Genomic DNA, 18820 nt, shown 5'->3' on the forward strand with positions numbered 1-18820 from the left:
AATAATCTGGGAAGAGAAACAAAAAACAAAATGCTCACAGTTTACACTCATTTCCCAGTATTCCTTTTCTGGGTTTAGCTGATTCTGTCCATCATTGATCAATTGGAATTGGATTAGCTCTTCTCTATGTTGAAGATATCCACTTCCATCAGAATACATCCTCATACAGTATCATTGTTGAAGTGTATAATGATCTCCTAGTTCTGCTCATTTCACTCAGCATCAGTTGATGTAAGTCTCTCCAAGCCTCTCTGTATTCCTCCTGTTGGTCATTTCTTACAGAACAATAATATTCCATAACATTCATATACCATAATTTACCCAACCAATCTCCAATTGATGGGCATCCGTTCATTTTCCAGTTCAGTTTCTAGCCACTACGAAAAGAGCTGCCACAAACATTTTGGTACATACAGGTCCCTTTCCCTTCTTTAGTATTTCCTTGGGATATAAGCCCAGTAGTAGCACTGCTGGATCAAAGGGTATGAACAGTTTGATAACTTTTGGGGCATAGTTCCAAATTGCTCTCCAGAATGGTTGGATTCTTTCACAACTCCACCAACAATGCATTAGTGTCCCAGTTTTCCCACATCCCCTCCAACATTCATCATTCTTTGTTCCTGTCATCTTAGCCAATCTGACAGGTGTGTAGTGGTATCTCAGAGTTGTCTTAATTTGCATTTCTCTGATCAGTAGTGATTTGGCCAGTATGTTTTTAACTCAAAGTATATGCTTTTTTTTTTAATTGTTCTAAGCTTAGAACTGTTGCAATAGATTTTTTTCTGAAGGAAATAGAAGAAAGAAAGGAATCCCAGAGTAGTTTCCATAAAAATTACCTCTCTGAACTTCCCAACATAGTAACTGTCCCTAGAAACCCCTAAGCTATTTCAGTCATGAATTTCAAAATGAAGCAAAAGTACTCTTCTTTGTTATGAAGTTATTCAAAGACAAAATGAATTATTGTCAGACATGGGACATTTGCCACCCTAGTATTCCTTCTCATCCTTTTAATAGCTCCGACTAGACTCTGGTTCCATGGAATCCTCTACCAGAAATCATCTGTTTTTCAGTATCTTTCAATGGAAGTCATAAAGCTAAAGAATTAGTTTCCTTTTTTCAGACTTTGTAATTTCAACAGTCATCATTCTTTCGTAAATTCGCTTTACAATTTCAGAGTTACTGCAGTATTCACCTCTGCTTGCTGCTCTAATAAAGCCCTAAGAAATGACAGAATTTCTCTGTTAGACCCATTAAAAATGCTAAGCCTGTTGCCTATTTAAGGGATGTTGAATACTTTAGTAAAGAAAATCCTAGGCTTGTGGAGGTGTTCAGATAAATTCATTCCAAATGTACATCCGCTTCTCAGAGTTAAGAGCAGCAGCAGAAATATTAATGCTAATGTTAATCTGCCTGCTGGCTCTTATAGAACTTCTTTCAAGAAAAGAAAAAAAATTAAAGGAGCAAATGGCAAAAGGGTATAAGAAAAGCAAAATGTTACATTTAAAATTTTGTTTACCCAGAAATATGCCTGAAATATGAAGCTCAGTTGTCCCAACAAGCATTTCTTCCTTGAAAATAACATATATACAATTATTCCTTAAATATTTATTGAGTTAGAAGTTGTGTGTTATAATGCTGACTTCAAAGTCAGGAAGGTCTGGGTTCAAACCCTCCTCTAACACTGTGATTATCATGAGAACATGAGCAAGTAACTTGATTTCTTACTATTCCAAGCCACTCACTAAGACCTACTTGCAGAATAGCTACAGAACTGCATTGATGGGGAGTTTTTTTCTCACCAAGACTCGCTTATTACAGTGGAATCATTGAGATAGCTAGACATGTAAATAGGTAAATACATATGTATTGTATTTCTGAATACATACCTATGTGTTTATGAACAATATATATAATATAGAGAACCTCTAATGTGTCCAAGGCTTTATGGAAACTTTTACTATGAGGAAATGTGCAATGTAAAGAAAATAAGAGCGTCTCATATCATTGTAAAAAATAGCCAATCTATTTTTCTGCATTTCATTTTTCAATACTTTAAGGACCTGAAATTTCCTTGATGCAAGTACCCTCTTCACTAAAGCAGATCATAATGTAATGCTGGAGAAACTGAGGCAAGATAGAGATTAGAGAGTTTTTAATATTTTATTTGGGTTCCTGAGAGGGAGAGATAGTCTAGAGGCAGAGCAGAATCCATTCTGCCTCCAGGCTGAATTAGATTTTCCTCTCAAAGAATCCAGCATCCAATGTGAGATTCTAATGATTTTTTTATATATGGCTACAAGATCAGGGGTTGGAGTCTGAACACAGAGAGGGAATTTCCCAGAGAGGACCATCAATCTGGATCTGACAGGTTGGGGATAGGACCATAAATTCTGATAAAGTGGGAGTGGAAGAAGTAGTCAGAGACAGAAAGTCTGGAAGTTAGAGATGGAGAATGCCAATTAGGTATCTGGAGTTTTATCTTTTGGAATGCCAGTGGCCAGATTGCTACAGTCCTGATAATTTCAGTCATAACGGTCAGGAAAGAGGAGTTCCACCCAGTGGGATTGAGGCAGAACTATTCAAGGAACTGAGGCAGAACTATTCAAGGAACTGAGGCAGAACAATTCAGGGAAACTAAGGCAAAACAATCAAAGGAAACTGAGGTAAAACAATAACTCCTCTGCACCTTAATGGATAGTCATTGAGGCTTTCTGTGGTCTAAAATAATTGTTATTGTTCAGTCCTTTTTCAGTCACATTTGACTCTGTGACCACCTACCTCATTTAGGATTTTCTTGATAAAAATACTATAGTAGTTTGTTACTTCTTTCTCCAACTCATTTTACAGATGAGGGAACTGAGGCAAGCAGGGTTGACTTGTCCAGGGTCACACAGCTAGAAAGTATTTATGGCCATATTTGAACTCAAGAATTTTCCTGCTGCTTCAGGCTCAGCACTCTATCTACTGCACCACTTAGCTAGCAACTGGTATTGTATTTCAAAAAGGGAAAAAAAAGTGTGTGTTTATGTGTGTGTGGACAACATATACACATATGTACATTGATATGTTTATGTGTGTATATACAATCATGTATATATATATATATTTATGTATATCTTTAGAGCCTTCTACACAAAATTGTGTACACAAAATTTTAATTATTCTTTAAGAGGATTATTTCATTTCCCGAGATGTTAAGAATTTTAGCAAAATTGAGGGAGAAAATCGCTCAATGTATTGATTTACAATTTAGTGAAGATGACAAGTGTTGCCTATTGTATTTATGGAGAAGATAATGTTGGTTTTAAAGTAAAGATAAAAATATGTTCTCAAATAAATTTTTTGAGTACCATGTTAACTGACAAAATGTTTAAAATATGAGAATGAAAGTAGCAATACATTTTTTTGTCCTGTCTAGAAAAAGTTACAACATGTATATAAAGATTGGGAGAAATAATTATCTTCCTTGTAAGAAAAGGAGTAAAATAGTTAAATTTAAGAATGAAATTATTGCTTGTGGGTATAAGTAAACTCAAATGAAATAAGATTGCCTACAGAAGGATTCTTGATAAAACTTGAGAGTCTTAAAGTATCTTAATTATTAGAAGGATAAACACTAAACACATCACTTTCAGCATGAAATTCATTTTTTTGGAATATAATTGGCTGCTATCACAGTACTTCCTTGAAGCCTCTCTTATCTATATTAAATATTATTGAAGGAAGAGCTCAAAGACTTGATATAGGCAATACATAGGTTATAATAACTTACTATTTTTGACCTTTTAAGCCAGGAGGATAGCTGTGGAAAATTGTCTTTGGATTTTCCCTAACTCCAATTCTTTTTTCTCCTGGCTTATTTGTAAATTTATCTGACAAATTTTTTTGTATTCCTAATCTTAATCTTGGCAGGTTTATTATGGTTTTACCCAGGCCCTCACATGACCAGAATGCAAAGAAAGGGATTCTTGAATAGGGATCTTGTTTAGGATTAGAATGGAAGGACTAACTTTCTGATGTATTACCTGATTGCCCTCTGGTTCCACACTATTACCATTTCCCTTTCTTTAACAACACATAGATTGCAATTTAATTCCGACTCCTACACTTCCTAGTTTCTGAATTGTTAGCTAGGGTAAAGAAAATGGGTAGGTAGAATTGTTAGGTGATCTAATCCAGCTTTATCATTGGATGTTCAATGTGTTTTTTATCATAAAACTGTTGTCAAGAGTCTATTGAGGAATAAATCCTCAAAGAGAACTTGGGAAATATGGTGAAGCTAGTTCACTGAGCAAAAATAAATAAAACAAAACAAAAACCAGTTCAACATAATAAATAGGATTTTAGACTTGGAGTCAGGAAGATTTTTGTTTAAATCCTACCTCCAACTATTATGTGATCATAGACAAATATAGTATAGGGAACTTGAGACTTGGAGCCAAGAAGACCTGGGTCATATTCTCATAGCTCTCTAATTTCTTTAAATCTTATTTTATTTGTTTATAAAATAAAGATCTTGAACTATATGGCTTCTAAAGTCCTTTCCAACTTGAAACCTATGATCCTATGTTCATTTTCCTCTTCTCCACTCCAAAAGGTTTTTGTAAGGATTAATGAGATAATATTTTAAAGTCCTTTGTAAATGTCAGCAATAATGATGATCCATTGAATTCAACATAAGCAAGTTAGGTCTGCTCTATCACTCTCAGAACAGAATCAGGAAGGTTCAATGAGGAATATACCCTTTGAAAGAAGAGGTAGGATGATAGTGGCTTTTGGAAATGATTTTGCAGATGGACAGACTGCAGTCATTCCAGTAGGAATAAAAAAGTATGGAGTACAAGGAAAGCATGTGTTGAGATATGGAGAAATGATTTTTTTTTCCTTTCACAGAGCCAGGGGGAAAAAAAGGATGCAAGAATTTTAAGGCACTTATAGCACAGAAATAGAATTGAGCTCAGAGGCAAAGGATGTAAAGAAAACTCATTCAGGTTCTGATAGAAAATCAAAATTCCATCAGCTCTTGCAGCATTATCAACCCTAGTCTAACTTGGGTTAGGAGCCAGAATAGTTTGATTTGGCATCCAACCTGATAGAGTTGAGGCAAAAGATAGAAACAAGGAATGGTTATATTTTATAATCACTTTATAACATACCAGTCTTTGCACATCAAAGTTCTTCTTTGATTATCCTTTTTATCTTTCTGGAAGGATTGATCCCTAAGGCAAAAATGGGAATAGTAAATTGGTTAAAAAAAAATAACCACAACAAGAAGGAGATTTTTTAAGGACAAAATTAGTTCTCTTCATTCCCCATTGTTGCCTATAAATCTATTGCTATTTGGTATTTTAAGAATTCTGGTAACTTTGTGCCATTGTTTCCTGGATGTTCAATAGAGAAATTCCTTGGAAAACTGAGAGGAGAGTGTGCTTGTTTCAGCAATAACAGCATAGGTAGCAAAACACACACACACACACACACACACACACACACACGTCCTTTCTTTCTTGGAACTGGGGTGGGAAAAGACCTATTTGGTACGGTAATATCAAATGAAACAGTCAAGCCCAATCATTGGGGTTCACAGAAGAGAAGAACTTAGGGCCCAAAAGATAAAACCAGCTCATCATCAGGTATTTACCGGGGTTTGACCCTGCCAAAAAGCCTGCTTATTTGCCCAATAAGTATCTGATTTTCCTCATATCCCCAGATACAATGGGATTCAAATGGAGCTACTTGATTAAACCTTAAATATAAATCTTTCTGGTTCTCACTGATTGGCCAATCATACTAATTCCCAGCTCAAGCATCTGGGTTTGGATGGTTCAGAGAGAATACTAATAACAGTTGTTTCTGTTCCTGCAAGAAACTCTGAAGGACTTCCCCTCCCAAATTAATTTTTTTTAAATAGACAAACAAGGCCATCTTTTGCTTCCATTTCTTACCAAATTTAAATTGCTCAATAGGTATTGCCTCAGAAAAATAGAGGCCTGGCAAAGATCATACCAGAAATATAAATTTCTTGAAAGAGAGTTCTGGAACACAGCTCTTGATAAAACCATTGGGATTCAAATAGAATTACTTTACTAGGCTTTAAATCCAAATTACTCTGGCTGTCAATGATTGGTCAATAATGGGCCCCAACACAAGCCTTATTTGGTTACTGTTAGGTTTTTGTTGACTCAAAATGAGTGTAAATAGCAATTGTTTTTGTTCTAGTCCCAAATTCTTGAGGTTTTTCTTGATTGATCTTTTTCTTGAGTGGTAAAAGAGACATTTTGAGAGCCATTTCTTTCCTAGCACTCATTCCATTTGTTTCCTAAAATTTGTTTGTGGAATGAGTGTTATTTCAGATATCCTGAGTCCTAGGAAAGACCTTAGCTTTTCCATTGTCCAAGTGTTTCCCACTGTATTCAGGGTAGCATCCCATCATCGTGATCTTTGTCTTGCCTGGACCCAGAGACTCTAATGGAGAGAGGGAAGCTGGTGACATTGTCTCTTGTAAAGCCAATTTACTTCCAAGTCTAGAGAGCACTTTCTAAACATCATTCATTGGTCCCCTTTGAGAACAAAGAACAAACAGCAACAATGTTAACATTCCTATTGAAAATCACAGTTCAAAATTCTGGATAAAAATACTTTTGATTCTTTTAGCTTCAGTTCTTTTCAATACTTAAGTGCCTATTGTGGCTAAGGTATTTTGCTAGACAATTAAAAATTCAACACGAAAATAGTCCCTACCTTCAAGGAGCTTGTTTTCTCCTGAAGTAAATGACATATATGATTTATAATTAGAGGAATAAGTAAAAGCTTTGAGAGTCGATGCTTAAAGGAAATTAAGGATGCTAAATATCCTGGATGAAGATGAAAGCACATTCCATGAAAGAGGCAGAATGGGGGATAAGGGAAGATGATACAGTCTCTGTAAAGGCAAGAGAAGTATGAGAAACAGCAAATAAGTTCATTTGATAAGTATATGGGAGTATGGAAGGAAATATGATGAAATAAGTTTAAAAAGTCAGGAAGAAAACCACAAAAATTAAGAGTAATAAGAATGTGATTGAACCTGTGTTTTAGGCAGATAATATTGGTTATTGAAGTATACATTGATTGGAGAGAAGAGACTGAAAAAAAACTGAGATATTCTAAGAATTTCAACTAGGGTCTGGGTGTGTGGTGAAAATGAATGAATGCTTGAAACATGTTGTAGAGTTCAAATCAACACAAATTGGTAAATGATTGAATTGGAATGAAGGGAACAGTGTGAAGAAAAAGGAAAAAAAATCAAAGATGATTTCAGGGTGAATCAGAGTAGCTAAGACACAGTAATGTACTCAGAATAAATAGGAAGGTTTCAAAGAAGGATGAGTTTAAGAGGGAATGATTTTGAGGTCTTTGTTATATGATGAGTTTGTGAATTGCATAGAATTCAAGATGAAGATATACAAGAGGCAGTGTATGTTACAGGACTGGAATTTAGAAATTACACCTGAAATAGGTAGATTTTGAAGTCATCTGCAGAGAGTAAATGAACCTATGGAAAAGTATAAGATAAATAATAGAGAAAAAAATGTAATGAGAAATATCTGTATTTAATGAGTGGGATATGAATGATGACTGAACAGAAGAGACTGATATCTAACAGCGTGAGGCAGATGAGGGTAATATCACTTACTGTTAACTTTAAAATAAACTACATCTATTCTAATTTTTCCAGATGCTTACTATAATTCTGAGATTTAATATTTCATCACTATCCAAAGTATAATGTGTCAAAAACCAAACCTAATAACTTGTCTCTGAAGACAGTTAACTCTTCCAATTTATGTCTCTTGAATCTAGTTTTCACTGACTCACACTATTCCTTTGTCTTCAATAGTATTTGCCAATTAATCTTTCAAAATGTTCTTTATCATCTCTCCCATGTCTATAATCCAGGAGTTCTTCATTTTTTTTATGAGTCATGGATCCTTTTGGCAATTTGGTGAAGTCCACATGTCCTTGCTGAGAAAAATGTTCCTAAATACATAAAATAAAATACCTAAGGTTACACAGGAAATTAATTATGATGAAGTATAGTTGTTAATATTTTTAAATTTATGGATGCCAGGTTAAGAGCTTCTACTCAAATCCCACCTCTTAAAAAGAATTTACTGAGATATATTTAAATACCTCTCTTATTGGATATCACTATTTATGCCAAATCTAAATCTAATCTAAATATCACTATCTAATTTTCAGGCCCATCACAATCTGAAGCTGCTATTTTGGGGGTGGTAGGCTGCTTGAAAGCATTTGGGCAACAAGCAAGTTTTGTGACAAGTTTACCAAAAAATAATGATGATCGTTCTCTCTTACCGTCAGTAATGGTTCTGTAAACCAAATTCAGCTTCCCTTGACATGTGTATACAATTCTCTTTCCTTGATTTTACTTTTATTTAGTGATACCTGCAAAGATTACATGTTATAAAGCTAACTGCTCATAGGGAAGGTAATATATGGCAACCCTCCACCCCACAAGACATGCTGGTTTAGTTCAAGGACAAGGTTCATGTTATCTCCCAGGTACATGTAGTCATCTATGTGAATACATTGAATAAGTACTGATTTGTTCTTTCTTCTTTGGTCCTGGTCCTGTTTTGTTCTGATGAGAGATGATTTGGTAGCTCTTTTCACCATTTCAGATCTATACATTGGCATTTTGGGGGCAACCACATCAATTGAGAGATTACAGAACTGGACCAGGCTGTGGTTAACCTTGAAGGTTATTTTATTTTCTTACTTATATGGTCTTTGAAGATCCATTATGTTATGTTAACATAAGCACTTGAGTCATGTAATACAAACATATGGAGATATCATTATTTAGATTTAGAGAATGGTAGTTGATTTTTTGTCAAAGTTGTGTTCTGAACAAATCATACTGTTTTGGGAGGAGAGAGTTCTTGAAAGGAGTAGGGTTTGTGTTTGTTTATTTTTCTGGTGGTAGTTGCTGTTGTTGCTGTTGAGTTGTTTCAATGGTGTCCAACTCCTCATGACCCCTTTTGGGCTTTTCTTGGCAAATCTTTTCTTGGTCATCACTAAATCTGAACTATGTTTAAGGAATATAACTAGTCAGTGAGGGTGGGTGTTGAAAGGGAATGGACCTGATAGTTTTATCAGTTGAAATACCGATAAGATAGATGAACTTTTTTTGTACAAAATATTATTTTTCCATCATGTTGCTATGTTAAATAAAATTTTCCATTTTCACAAATTGATTAAAAATAATTTATTGAAACTGTGGCTGCATATTCTTAGTTTTCAAAAAAATCTATTCTGAATCAGTCCTTCATGGAGTCTATGATACAAGCAGAAAATCTATTTTAACCATGTCTTTTCCACCTCTAATTGATTTCCATTATCAAATATTAAGATGAGTATGGTTTGTGCTGGCTCAGATTAGTTTTTATTTTAGAGAGGAATATATTTAGTTTCAAAGAACACAATTTCTAAAATACTATTCCCTACAGGGTCCAGTGTTGAAATCTGAGATGTCCATTCCAGTACGTAGTGACAGTTTTTAGCTGTCATTTCAGCTGAGTCTCATTGTGCTTTTAATTCCCTATGACATGACATGCAAGGAAACTGTTAGGTGATGATATTAAAATAATCTTTTGTCAAAAAACAAATAAGTTTGCATCTGAAACTTCATTTTCTGTGAAAGGAGAAAATCAAATAGCATGTTAGGTATATTTTGGCTTTGGGGACTTTTTTTTTAACTGGAAAAAATGTAAGAAAAATCTTGGTACCAATAAGTAAGATTTCGGTGCAATATATTAAAAAGTTTTCCATTTTGTTCTTTATAGGTAATTTTGTATCCAACTTCCAACAGTTCAAAGACAGCTGAATTACACAGAATGGTGGTTCCAAAAAACAGCCAGGATTCTGATCTGAAAATTAAATTGGCTGTGAGAATGGATAAGCCACCACATATGAAGCATAGTGGGTGAGTGTTGATTTGAGAGATTTTTAGGCAATATCAGTATTTTAATGAGGAAGTTAGTTTTATATAATTAATTTATTTTTAAATGTTAATTATGCTTAATTATTGAAATGTGACAGAACAAGCCTGATTGTTCCTCTCATTTCATATATATGCAAAGATTGTTTCTTTCATCCATTTACTTAAAGTCAATAACCATATTATTATCTATACTGAATTAGGTTTTCCGGAAATCTCAGCTTCATATCTCAGTAAAATATTTTTCTTCAAGACTACTGAAATTTAATTCTACCCACACGCCAAAATGAAATAGATTGATATAACAAAGGATTCATGTTCCTGTATATATCTATGAATATAAGTTTGTAGAAACACAAATCAATTAATAAAAGCTACATAATTGGCACTTTATATAATACAAAACAGTAATGCCTCAGTTACATGTTTTGGGGAACAGATTTAAAGAGATCACATATTCTCTAGACTTTTCTTCTTTATTTTCTTCTAAAAAATAAAATTTCACTTTAGTGTCTCTAAAGAGACTTTGTAATAGTTATTTGAAAATTATTCCAAGATGATTAAAGATGCTCATATATTCTTAAACAAAACATGCTGAACATCACTTTTTCTTGTTTACTTTGTATCTTCAAACAACAAACTATTAATTAATTTGTGTTCCAAACTTCTGTTGAAAGCAGTACCCTCTTTCTAGTCTTTGCTGTCTATAACCTTTTCATTATCCTCAACTCCTTACTCTCTCTCTTACCTCACATATTCAATAAATTGCCAAATCTTCTCATTTCTACATATATGACAGTTCTCAAATCTCTTTTTCCACCCACACAATTAACACATTGCTTCAGGTTTTTGTACCTCTAAATGGTTTCCCAATCATATTAAAGGCCTTTCTACACAGTGCTACTGAAGTAATTTTCCATAAGTACAGATGTTACTATACTACTTATTCAATTATAGTGAGTTCCTAACATATCCAAATACTTTTCACTTAAGTACTTTATTCTTTTCTTTTTTAAAAAAAATAATTTTTACTTATTTTATTTTTAATTTAAGAAATAAAAAAGCCTTTCCATAACATAGGTCAATAAAATGATGTACAATGTTTTTTCCCCTTTTTATTGTGCAACTTACTATTCCTTTTATTTTATTTATTTTTTAAAAGGAGAACACCAAAACTATTCCTTTTAAATATATAATAAAAATTATCCTGTAAATTTCTTTTTGTTTATTCTTCTTCTCCACCTACTTTAGAGATGGCTGCCATTAGACACAAATTACATACATATACACAAACACACACATGCATACAATCATTCTATATATACTTCTATTTGTCAGTGTATGGAAATAATGTCTTACTTCATATATCCTTTGTAGTTAATTTGTATATTCATAATAGTCAAAATAATTTTTTCACTCAAAGTTGTTCTTCAAACAATATCGCTATTACATATACAACATTCTCTTAGTGTTTTGCTCATTTTGTTCTTCATTATTTCATGTAAGCCTGTCCATGTTTTTCTAAGATCATTGAGCTCATCATTTCTTACAACACAGTAGTATTCATATAAATGAGTATATTTTAATTTAAATACTTAATATAAATTTGTATTTTTCATTATTCATATCATATATATATATATATATATATATATACACACATATATGTTATTTGGCTTATTGTCTTCTCCATAATAATATAAACTTATGAGTAGAGATTGCTTCATTCTTTGTACTTGCCTTGTCAGTGCTTAGCACCATGACTGACATATAGTAGGTTAATAAATGCCTTTTGGTAGCTGAGTCTATCTTTAAAAGATCTGAGCATTTTAGTTGACTGGAAGCTCAACATGAATTAACAGTGTGATAAGGCAGCCTAAACAGTTGATCCTAATTTTCATCAAGAAGAAAAGCAGGATTAGGAAGACACAGTAACAGTACCTTTTTGAAGACCAATCTAGGATCTTGTATTTAGTTCCAAGAGCCACTTTTTGGGGGGAAGTGCAGTGATAATATAGAGATCATTCAGAGGGAGTATCATCTCATGAGTAAAAATCATTGCTATATGGGATTTGGTTGAAAGAAATGAGAATGTTTAATGTAAATAAATCTTTAGAGAAAATAAGAATATAATAGATGTCTTTTGCTATTCGAGAGGCTGTAAAATAGAAGAGATCTTAGAATTATTCTTGGCCCTTGCCCTGCTTGGTCCTTGAGGGCAGGACTACTATAGGTGGTGGGTAAAAGTCACAAAGAGGTGTTATCTCTAATAGATTTGAGAAAATCTTCTAACTATTGAGAGCCATCCCAGTAGTGTTTTATTTTTTCTAAATATATGTAAAGATAGTTTTCACCATTCGTTTCTCTTAGATTTTGTGTTCGAAATTTTTCCCTCCCTCTCTACTTCCCTCTCCCCAAGACATCAAGCAATCCAATATAGATTAAATATGTAAATCCTCAAAACATATTTTCATATATCCAATATATCCAATATCCATATATCCAATATTAGATTGAATTACTTCAAGAAGTAGGGAGTTCTTTCACTTCACTACCATAAGTCTTGGAATCATCTTTATAAAGATGATAATTAAGATGATGAGAACTGTTGAAGTCGAGAATTTAGAGAAAAGCCCTAGAGGTTTGGATCATACCTGCAGTTAGCAGGCTTGATTTGGATCATGATTATAGTAGCAAAGGAGAAGGAGCAATGAGATTAAGTGGGAGAAGAACCAAAATAACAATGTCATAAAAACTCAGAAAGGAGAGATTATCCTGAAAAGGAAGATAATATCAATTAATACAGAGAGATCAGGAAAGATGAAAACTGAGAAAAAGTTAACAGATTAAGCAATTAGGAAATGGTTAATAACTTTTTATATGGTAATCCTAGGTAAATGGTGAGGTCTGAAGCCAGATTTCAAAGAGTTAAAAGGAAGGGAAAAGGAAGGGAAACCTTCAATAGATTAATTAATAGATCAATAGTTAGCTAGTAAAGAGAGAAGTGAGGTTAGTATAACATATGGATAAATTGAAATTGCCAATCATTGAATAAAGACTAGATGGTAAGGCTAGAGTAATGGCAATTCTAGAAGTCCTGCACAATGCTTTATGATTTGATAACACCAATTGCATTGTCTGCCCTTGTAAAGGGCTTCTTACCCATTTTCCTAGACAGAATATAGTAGTGGAAAGATGGATGATCCTGGCGTCAGAAAATCCCAATCTGATGCTGGCTAACCACATGATTCCCTGCATTGAAATTCCCTGAGCCTCAGTTTACTAACTATTAGAATTGGTAAAGTTGTTAAAAGTTTTGTATAAATGTGAGTTGTTATTGATCTGTTATCTTGTGGTGGTAGTGGTAGTGGTGGTGGTGGTGGTGGTGGTAATGATGACAACTTTCAGGAGCCTTGCTCTATTACTAGATTGTTAACCAATAAGTTTCTGTTTATAAGTTGAAGACCTAAAGTTCTATTAGGGAAAGTGATTTGTACAAATCTCATGGATTATTCAATAACACATTTATAAAGATTTATAATCAAAGTCTCCTCCTGATTCTCAGTCCCAATTTTTTTTCCTGTTTCATTACAATATTTTGTGTCTGGGTATTGTGCTCTGAATACTAGTGAAATAAGTCCCTTGAGACTTGGCAATGTGGGATAAACATGATTTGTTTCATTGCATTTGTTAACAGATAATTGTGAAGCAATATAAAGGGAGAACATTTTTAAAGATTATATACTTAAGAATTGGTAGTAACTAAAGTATCTTCAAATTTCCCAGAAGAGTTCATTCCATCAGTCAAAAATAATGTCTGAAAAATATCATTTAATCATAAAGGAGAGATTTTTAAAATTGAAAATATTTCATTTAAAATATGCTTCTTCTAGTTCCCAGATAGTTCAACCAAAGTTAGCATATTAGTTATTTTGCCTAAATTCAGAATCATTTCTTCTACAACCTAGTGTAATAGAAATATCAGTGGATTTGAAATTAGAGGCCATCATATCTACTAATTTTACTATTTCCCATGGTTTGGGGAAAGCCATAAGATCTCTCTGAACCTCATTTTCCTCATCTGTAAAATGAGCTATATTATTTCTAATGTTCTTTGAGATTCTAAATTTATAATTATACAGTAAATCCTTAGTGATGCAACATATTCCTATCATTATGACGAGGTTATCAGATAAAGGTATAGGCTTTTCATGCTATTTTGAAAGGAAATGTCAAATTTAAGGTGGGAGAGAGGGAAAGTATAGCGAGGAAAAAAGAAAAACAATACCAATTTAATGCTTTATGATTGAATCTGTTCAATAAAAAAAAAAGTGTTAGAATTGTGTTTTGTTGTGCTTAATTAAGTTTAGTAAAAAAATTAAAGGCAACTAACTTTGTTCTTGTAAATCCTGTTATTACAAACCAAAGTGTAATAATGTAATAGGAATGGTAGATTAATAGCACTTTGCTTTGGGGCTGTACAAATTGTATTCTGTCAATAATTCATTCTGTGATAAATAATTAACTTATGACACTGAATAATTGAAATGAGAAACAGGACTTGTAAGGAAAAATATTATTTTTTATCTCAGACATAGGAAACCCTTCTTACAGATTTTTAAAATGGTTTAAGCAGTAGAATGCAAATTAAGGACATTAGTTCTAACCCTTATTGAAATGTTACATAACATTGGGCTAACTTTTTTTTCTTTATTACTTCATAACCTGATTCCACAGTGATTTCCTTTCTTTTCTTGATTTTCTGTAGTTTTGTGATTTGTAACTCTCCTTTGACATTTAACATGTTTCCTTGTATAATAATTTGTTAATTATTGATCACTGATCATACATTGTTTATGTTCTTATGCATTTGTCCTTATGACAGTAGAAGTTGGCATTTATATAGTACTTTGACATTTGTTAAATATTCATCTACATTGTTTCATAAAATTCCCACAACTGCTTGAAGCAGCATTTTTAAATGATATTTTTCTCATTTACAAATAAGGGTATACATATCCTTATTCCAGTTAGGCTAAACTTCCTGATAGGAGATACACACATATACATACACATATATGCTATTCTATCATTTTTCTTAATAATATAATGTTCTTACTATGTTTTAGCAATCAAGAGAAACATAGTATTCTTCTAAGAGTTGTGAAGAGCAATTACAAATTAAAGCAAAGCACATTAAAGTATGAAATGAGGCATGGGAATGCTGAGCTTTGTTATTAATTTAGCCTAGTAAAGAGAGTGTCATTTTAATGTAAAAGGCAAAGCTCAATTGACAAATGTTGCTTTCGCATTTTTAAGCTCCTTTAAAGCAAAGAAATAAAATTAATTTGATGTAAAACATGTCAATCAATGAGCATCTGTGAAGTACTTACTATACTAAGTCAGGCCCTTGCTAAGTGCTGAGTATGAAAAGAAAGGCCAAAAAAGAAAAAAAAATCCAAAAAACTCAATCAAAACAAAACAAAATTTAAAAACTGCCTTCAGGGAATGTAAATTCTAATGGCAGAAACAACATATGAAAATCTGTGCATACATAAGATACACTATGCCTATCCATTGGATACAGAATATATAGAAGATAATGTCAGAGAAATCAATAATTGGGGAATTAGGATTTAGGGAAACTGAGATAAGGGAGCAGAGCATTGTGGGTTGGGAGGGAAAATCAGGAATAATCTGTGCAAAAATACATACAAAGAGGAAGACAAATATGCAATTTAAAAAAGGCATTCAGTACCAATATTTGTTAAATGAATATTTTATTTGATTTAAGCAAATTAAAATCTGTTTTTAATATAGGTAAGACAAAAGTATAAATGTTTCTTCTGAATAAAATAAATGTAATAATAAATATAACCTATCTAAACCAATTGCCTTATCTAACCTATGTATGAAAAACATTTAAGGAGTTATATGCTATGATCCTTTACCTACTGATAGAAGTGATTAAAACTCTGTCAAATTGTATAGCTTTCTCCTGTGTGAGCTTGTTTGCTTCCATGTTTGACAGAAAGTATTAGACTTTATTGAATGTGCTATCCTTTAGCATAACCTAGTGGCTAAGCATTAGTATTGTTTTACAACTTAAAAGTACTATCAAAATATTAGTTAAATGGCCTTGTCTTAAAAGCAGACTCAACCAAAATTACAATTAAAACTAAAATAAAGAGCCTCACTGATATATATATATATATATATATACATATACATATATATGTATATGTGTATATATGCTAAAAATAAAGGAAAAGGAAAGAATTTAATTTGATGAGTTATGTATAACAAGTACCTATATGTGTATACATATATGTAGGTAGTCATATGTATAAATCAGAAATTCTGAATTATATATGTAGATTATTTTATAATAAAAGCTGAACAAAGCAATTTTAGTGAATATTAGTACAAAATTTTCTATTTTGGTAATAAAAATTATTCACTAGAAATATGAAGGAATTTAATATGTTTCCTTATCATAGTTATTTGTGAATTTATTATTTCTTTAATATCATTCCCAATTCATCCATATGTACAAAGGAAATGAGAATTTCATCATGATTTTTTATTATGTTCTGTAGCCAGAACAATATTTGTTAAGCTGTATGTAGCTCTTTTTTCTGTTTTTCTACAATACATGAAATAAATGATTTTGAAAAGTACAGCACCCCCAATCCCCCAATAAAGGCTCTATGATTGCCTTTCATATCACGGAGTTTTTCCTTTGTCCCTGATTTCTTCTCTAATTGCTCTTGAATCTGTAGCAATGATGGAAACTTTGCTCAAAAACATTCATTGAGCACTTCCTTTGATTGATTAATCCATTGTTTCATTCAACAAGCATTCATTTAGCACCAATTCCCTGAATGTCTTTAAAATTGTTTTGCCTCCAGCATGATATATGAATTAGCTTGTGTCACAGTATTCTTCTATACATAAAATCTGAAATGGTATAGCCAGTCACTCCTTTACATAGTACATAGAATATTGAAACAGTCAAGTCCCAGTAGGATAGTGTAATTTGTTACTGTTTGGTCATTTTTAGTCCTGTCCAAATCTCCATGAATCTTTTGGGGATTTTCTTGGCAAAGATATTGGAGTGGTTTGCCATTTCCTTTGCCAACTCATTTTTATTAATGAAGAAACAGAGGCAAACAGAGTTAAATGACTTGCCCATTTATATAATAAGTGTTTGAAGCCATATTTCAACTGAGGTCTTTCTGACTCCAGACCTTCCAAACTATCCATTGCACCACCCAGCTGATCTTTTGCAAATGATATTAGATTGCTAATATAAATTACATACTTTTCCTCCAATAAAAAATGTCTTTGTTGTCCTACTTGTTTCATTTATTAATACACAAAATCATCTGGCTTAATTAAACTTCACACCGAGATCTTACAAAGTGAGTTGTTTTTCCCTTCTCACCTGGCTTGTAATGTGTTCCATCATGAAGAATCATCCTGCAATGAAAAAAAAATTGGCTCTGGAGGCAGATAACCTGGGTTCAAATCCCATTTCTGTAACTTCATACCTTTGTGATCTTGGACAGGTCATGTAATGTCTGTGAACTTCAGTCTCCTCTTAGATAAAGTGGTTAGAAAAGACAGCCTCAGAGGTCCCTTCATGCTCTTGGTAGATGATTTTGTAATCTTTCCTCCAATGCTTTGCCCAAGAAGTTTGTGCTCAGACCCAGTGCCATGACACTTTATTAGACAAGAAGAAAAAATAGTTCAAAGAGGTGACTTCTATCTCTTTCAGCCTCTTCCTTTTTTTGAACACTGGTTTGCAGTATTTAAATATTTCTGAGAAAGGTGTGAATAATCAACATCTTTATTTTTGACTATTTCCCATTTTCATAATTAGGTTATTTAATCAAAAACTTTAATTTTGATGTACAATGTCATTTTCACATTTTTAGCCTTTTCCCCAATTTGATGTTTATTTTGATCATTGCTCTAACAACTGGTGTCCTGGCAGGAAGTTGACTCTGAGATGATAGTAAAAAGCATATTAACTGTGTGACTTGGGGCAATTCATTTAACTTCTGTTAGTCTTAGTTTCCTCATCTGTAAAATGGAGATAATAATAATAATACCCACCTCCAGAGTCATAATGAGAATCAAAGCACTTAACATAGTACCTGGCACATAGTAGTTACTATTTACATATTAGTGATGATGATGACAGATCATAATCAATTTTTATGATGTCAGTATTCACCATTACCATTACTTCTCAATTCCTCTCTTAATGAAAGTATTGCTACTGTGCTACTGTACAGACCTCAGGTTTCTAAAAAACCTGGAGGCCTTTGCCTTCTTTCATTTCTTGTACAACATAAAGGAAAGTATTTGGAGCTTAGTAAATACTTAATAAATACATGCATGCTAATTGATTGAATGGAGCACTTATCAAGGATGAGGGGATGGATGAACTACACTGTACATCCAACTCCTTAGAAATCTTCAGCAATATCTCTGTGTATATATGTATGTGTATGTGTTCATGCACATTTCAGCTTTCATTTTTCAGTCCCCTTATTAAACCAGCATTTTGCATATTAAGGTAGATTTGGAGTCAGAAAGAACAGAGGTCAAATGATGTCTCAGATATTTACTAGCTGTATGTGCCTAGACAAGTCATTAAACTTCTCTCAATCTCAGTTTCCTTATCTATATAATAGGGATAATATATAATATCATCTTCCTCCCATAGTTGTTGAGAGGATCAAATGATCAAATATATATGTGTGTGTATATATATTTCCTTGCAAAAATTAATGCGCTAGAAAATGC

General features: G+C 32.8%; 1 protein-coding gene across 5 annotated transcripts in view; it reads left to right on the forward strand.

Annotated features, from left to right (window-relative positions):
- CADPS2 (calcium dependent secretion activator 2) overlaps window positions 1–18820 on the forward strand; it is a 714206-nt gene that overhangs the window by 416699 nt on the left and 278687 nt on the right. For all 5 annotated transcript variants that reach the window (XM_074268127.1, XM_074268122.1, XM_074268124.1 and 2 more), the window contains one exon: window positions 9849–9988. In XM_074268127.1, the coding sequence (XP_074124228.1) occupies window positions 9849–9988 (140 nt within the window). The remainder of the gene's footprint in view (window positions 1–9848; window positions 9989–18820) is intronic.

Source organism: Sminthopsis crassicaudata, chromosome 5 (assembly GCF_048593235.1).
Source record: "Sminthopsis crassicaudata isolate SCR6 chromosome 5, ASM4859323v1, whole genome shotgun sequence".
Classification (NCBI taxonomy): Eukaryota; Metazoa; Chordata; class Mammalia; order Dasyuromorphia; family Dasyuridae; genus Sminthopsis; species Sminthopsis crassicaudata.